We start from the raw sequence: 6000 nt of genomic DNA, 5'->3' as shown, positions 1-6000 counted from the left end.
AATTCTATTGTTGTTGCAGTTCAGAATACTCTTTGACTGCAGGTGAACTATAAATCCCAGTAACGACAACTCCCAAATGTCAAGGTCTATTTTCCCCAAACTCCACCAGTGTCCACATTTGGGCATATTGAGTATTTGTTCCAAGTTTGGTCCAGATCCATCATTGTTTGAGTATGTAATGCTCTCTGGATGTAGGTGAACTACAACTCCAAAAATCAAGATCAATGCTCACCAAACCCTTCCAGTATGTTCTGTTGACCATGGGAGATGTGTGTGCCAAATTTGGTCAAGATCCATAATTGTTTGAGTCCACAGTGCGCTCCGGATGTAGGTGAACTACAACTCCAAAACTCAAGGTCAATGCTCACCAAACCCTTCCAGTATGTTCTGTTGACCATGGGAGATATGTGTGCCAAATTTGGTCAAGATCCATAATTGTTTGAGTCCACAGTGCGCTCTGGATGTAGGTGAACTACAACTCCAAAACTCAAGGTCAATGCTCACCAAACCGTTCCAGTATGTTCTGTTGACCATGGGAGTTGTGTGTGCAAAGTTTGGTCCAGATCCATAATTGTTTGAGTCCACAGTGCACTCTGGATGTAGGTGAACTACAACTCCAAAATTCAAGGTCAGTGCTCACCAAACCCTTCCAGTATGTTCTGTTGACCATGGGAGTTGTGTGTGCAAAGTTTGGTACAGATCCATCATTGTTCGAGTCCACAGTGCACTCTGGATGTAGGTGAACTACAACTCCAAAACTCAAGGTCAATGCTCACCAAACCCTTCCAGTATGTTCTGTTGACCATGGGAGTTGTGTGTGCAAAGTTTGGTTCAATTCAGTCATTGGTGGAGTTCAGAATGCTCTTCCTTATCAACAAAGACAGCAGATATCTTGCCTCCCCTATGGCATATTTAACAAATTTAGAGGTTCCTTCATTGAAGGGCTTTCACCCTGGCTCGATGCCATGCTCTCCCATCAGCTGTACTTGAAGGCCGCTACCAGAAGATCCCATTCCCAGAGAGATTCTGGCCCTGTGACTCGGGTCATATAGAAACAATAGAACATGTGCTTCTCCAGCGCCCGTTCTACAGGGGTATCCATGCCAGGCTTATCTTACCTCTGATATACAAGCACCCAGGCCATTCAGGACAATTTTATACCTCCCTGCTACATGTAGATACTAATTCAGCTACAACCTATAATGTTGCAAAATTTTGTGCAGCAGCAAACAAAATCCGTCAGGGGATGACTGGTCCCAAAAGTTAATTGTGTTTCCAGTAATCATCCTCCTTGATTCTATAATTCGCTTATAGACCTGTACATTGTATGTTTTTACCCTGTTTTCTCTTCCACTCCCTCACCCCCTATTGTATAGGAGCCCCCGGGGGCACAGTGGGTTAAACACCTGTGCCGGCAGGACTGAAGACCAACACGTCGCAGGTTCGAATCCGGGGAGAGGCGGATGAGCTCTCACTATCAGCTCCAGCTCCTCATGCAGGGACATGAGAGAAGCCTCCCACAAGGATGATAAAACATCAAATCCAGGCGTCCCCTGGGCAACATCCTTGCAGATGGCCAATTCTCTCACACCAGAAGCGACTTGTAGTTTCTCAGGTCGCTCCTGACACGAAAAAAAAACCTTATTGTGCTTCAGTATTTATATATACATTTTAAATGTACTAAACATACCAAGTTCGTATGAAACTGTGACTTTTATTTCCTGTGCTGGTCTGTGACCAAAATAAATGATTTGATTGATTCATTGAGAATGCTCTTTGATTGTAGGTGAACTAGAAATCCCAGCAACCACAACATCCAAATGACAAAATCAACCCAACCCCCCCCCCCCCCCAATCCCACCAGTATTCAAGTTTGGGCGTATTGGGCATTTGTGCCAATTTTGGTCCAGTGAATGAAAATGCATCCTGCATATCAGATATTTGCATTATGATTCATAATAGTAGCAAAATCAGTTAAGACATGGACAACGCTGGCTCTTTGGCTTAGAAATAGAGATGAGCCCCCCCCCCCCCCCCTCCGAGTTGGACATGACTAGACTTAATGTCAAGGGGAAACCTTTACCTACAACAAAAATGTGCTCAGTGGAGTCGAGGAGAAGGGTGTACAGGAAGCTAAATGTTTATTTGGCAAGCTCAATTTACATATGATTTCAAATTCTCCATTGCATACATAAAACCTACCAAATTCAGCTTGGCTTCTAACAAGCTTGAAATCAAGTGTAACGCATCCAAGGAGGGCTGACCAAATTTGCAAGAAAATATTGGTTCATTATAGATCGTAATGGGAGAGGGAACTTTTCTGATGGCATTTTCATAAATGGGAAGGAAAATCTGCGCTGAAATTCTCGCAAGGGCAATTCCTAACAGCAACTTGAGTGGGACTTCATTATAATAATTAAGACACCCTATTTAAGCCGATATAAAATTACAGCTAACTTGGAAATATATCTCTATGGGTGTATCTACACCAGGCATGGGCAAACTTTGGCCCTCCAGGTGTTTTGGACTTCAACTCCCACAATTCCTAACAGCCTACCGGCTGTTAGGAATTGTGGGAGTTGAAGTCCAAAACACCTGGAGGGCCAAAGTTTGCCTATACTTAATTAATGCAGTTTAATGCCACTTTAACAACCATAGCTCAGTGTTTTGGAATCCTTGGTGAGGCATTAACAATCTTTAGCAGAAAAGGTTAAAGATCTTGCAAAACCCCAATTGTCGTGACTCCATGGCAGTGAAGGTAGTGTCAAACTGTATTAATTCTACAGTGTAGATGCACCCGAAGAAACAAATGGCACCACGACGGGAAAGTTACTTCTCGCTGGAAACTCACAAGCCAGCTAACTGGGAGAGTGCCAAAGCAGATAATCACTAAAGTTAAGAAGGGGAAGGTTGGATGCTACATTTCTATAATGAAACAGACTTCAAAGGTCACCTTGCGCGGCGCAATAGCGATTAGCAGGCAGATGCTTCGGCAGAGAAACCGTTGAACGGACTGCAAGGTGGAAGGAAGCACAGCCTTGACTTTCTGCTTTCTCAATCATGACTGCAGGTGTTCGGAAACAAGACAATGCAGCAAAGTTTGCCCATGTTTTGGAAATTTTATTCAGGTTATTAGGACATGTGACCAGAATGAGTAGGTAATATACAATCCGTATTATCTTCGGTGTAAGAGTAAGCTCGCCATTAAATGTTTGGCAAAAGGCTTCAGAAAACACTAACCGGATTCTCCAGCTATTTAATTAGTGCTCAAGAGAAGCATGAATGATGCACATTCGAAAAGATTTGAGATGAGAATAGCATAGTGGCTTTCAAAAAGTAAAAATACATATTCCAAATGTAATCTCCATTTTTGGAAACCTAGGAATAAATGGTGAAACAGGTGAAAATAATTCTGCATATTTCTACACTGGGTGTGCATCTGCACTGACAAATTAATGCAGTTTGACATTGTATTGTCGAAGGCTTTCATGGCCGGAATCCATGGGTTGTTGTAGGTTTTCCCGGGCTATATGGCCATGTTCTGGAGGCAATTTTTCTCCTGACGTTTCGCCTGCATCTATGGCAAGCATCCTCAGAGGTATACCTCTGAGGATGCTTGCCATAGATGCAGGCGAAACGTCAGGAGAAAAATTGCCTCCAGAACATGGCCATATAGCCCGGAAAAACCTACAACAACACACAGTTTGACATTGCTCTAACTGCCATGGCTCAATGCAATGAAGTCACAGGAGCTGTAGTTTTTTAAAAGGTCTTTAGCTTTAGCTTGGCACCTCCCCAAACTACAACTCCCATGATTTCATATCATTGAATCATGGCAGTTAAAGTGGTGTCAGACTGCATTCATTCTACAATGTGGACACATTCCAAATCAAGAGTGCAGAATTAGTTTAAACCCTGACCAAAAAGAAATGTTGATATTTGAAAACTAAAACAGAAATGCTATTTCCAGGGAAGTGCTTTTAAATGTGACCTTTTCCTTTAGCCCAGAATCCATTCATAGACAATGTCAAGGAAGGAGAGGGTTATTCCCACTATTTGTAAAGACCCAAAAGAGTGGGGGAAATCACCCTTTGCAAAAAAGAAGGAAGGAGGGAAGGCGAGAATTCCTTACAGCCTAATCCCGATTTCTTTTCCATGACCTCCAAGGATTGTCCATTAACGTCAGGAGAAGATTTACGATGTGCAAATATTGTACTAAGAAAATCATCTTAAAGCTGCCTAGGGAGAAAGCTGTTCGTCCCGTGACTGGCATCTTTAACTATTTCCCTACCCTTAAAATAGATGCCCTTGCTATACTGCCATTCCACACCTGTGATGTCCCCCTTTTCAATTAATTCGAGCCCAAATGTGACATTAATGTGACACTGTTTTTAGATTCCTAACGAAAGCCCCATGAAGGATGGCTTTCCAAAAAATGTGACTTCTGAAAATCAAGGAAAATGCAGAAATGGTTGGGGATGGTGCATGCTTTTCTGTCAACAAAAATTTAAAGAATTGTGTCAACACTCAAAATGCTTTTTTTACATTGATAGTAGGATGACAAGACCATGAAGTGCATAATATATTACACCAGGCAAAGTATCATTCAGATTACAAAGAAAATATCAAGGTTAGTCTCTGACTGCGAAGCAACAAAAACCCAATCAGTGTTTAGCTATTAGAGAATGTTGTGCGTAGCATGTTAAACAGGTGGTGATCCCACATGTACTTTAACTAATGTCATTTTTTACAGCAAAACATAAAGCAATGCTGACTAAAGTAAACTGAGATGTGCAGCTTTTACCCAAACTTCTCTGCGTTTCAAACCCTTTGAGTCCTGAGATACCGATTCAGGAGGAGGAGAACATTCCCATACTTAAGACTGGTTTCTGAGTTTCTCCTTGGCAATGCACCAAGGCCAGAGATTCCTTACTATGCACGATACATAGACCCGTTCTGATGTGTTTCGAGTGCCAAGATATTCAGCCACACAGGAGCTTATCTTGAACCTCGACCAAACGTTTTTGTAAACTTGGACTGAACGTCCGGCTGGCAAGTCGACAACGCTCTGCTCTGTCAGGGGCTGCAATCTCTCTTGGACGTATCTTCGAGAACATCACCAGAGAAAGAAACCAGAGCCTGACATCTCAGTGGCGCAATCAAATTACGTCGTTGCCGCGTCCACATTAAATCTGGGCCGGCGAAATAAATAAACACATGGCGAAAGCTAAATATAAAACCCAAAGGTGACCCTGAGGAGACAGATGTCGAGATGAAGGGACTGAAATTCTGAGTCTGCAATTGCTAGAGACGTGAAAGACATTGATGAGAAAATAAAAGGAATGCGATTTAGAATTTCTTCCCTATTTGATCATATTATATAGGAAATAAATTAGTGGTGATACACAAACTACATAAGCATTGACATGCTAGCAAATATACAGTCTGAAGCCTGAACAGTTGATGGCTAAATCCCACTCAGCATGTATCGTGGGGAAGGAAAAAGAGGAATGTTACATAGTAAACAGTTTCAAAATTCAAAAAAATCCAGTTCCTCTGTGTATGCAAATCACGGCCCTTCAAAGAAGAAAAAGCAGCTCTCCAGTTACTATCAACCAACTGTGGAAAGTATTTGAAAACCATTAGAAACCTCAGTAACAGACTTGGGGGGAGAGGAGGAGATGCTCAGCCTGAGAGAGCATAGTAGCTAATGCAATGTTTCATGCTACGATTACAACTTAGTCTGGATCACAGGCTTCACAGCACGGATGTGGATGCTGGGCAGGCAGAACCACGAGAGGGGAAGCTCTCTGCAGGAGTTGTCTTCGTGGAATTTGATATTCAAGTAGAAATCACCCGTATAGAGGAAAAGAAGGGCTCCAATGCACACCGAGTTTTCTGTGGGCTTAACCTGAAAAAGATGAATGAGAGTTATTATAGCACAGAAGGAGACCGCAAGAGAAAGAGAGGGAGGGAGAGATATTGCCAGTGAGTTAAGAT

General features: G+C 42.4%; 1 protein-coding gene across 2 annotated transcripts in view; it reads right to left on the bottom strand.

The window, feature by feature from the left end:
• Nucleotides 1-3606: 3606 nt before the first annotated feature.
• Nucleotides 3607-6000, bottom strand: part of TRAPPC9 (trafficking protein particle complex subunit 9) — a 334050-nt gene continuing 331656 nt past the window's right edge. For both annotated transcript variants that reach the window (XM_067467261.1, XM_067467262.1), the window contains one exon: nucleotides 3607-5911. In XM_067467261.1, coding sequence (XP_067323362.1) covers nucleotides 5732-5911 — 180 coding nt within the window. In that variant the 3' untranslated portion in view covers nucleotides 3607-5731. The remainder of the gene's footprint in view (nucleotides 5912-6000) is intronic.

Source organism: Anolis sagrei, chromosome 4 (assembly GCF_037176765.1).
Source record: "Anolis sagrei isolate rAnoSag1 chromosome 4, rAnoSag1.mat, whole genome shotgun sequence".
Classification (NCBI taxonomy): domain Eukaryota; kingdom Metazoa; phylum Chordata; class Lepidosauria; order Squamata; family Dactyloidae; genus Anolis; species Anolis sagrei.
This window is presented reverse-complemented; position numbering and strand designations above follow the sequence as displayed.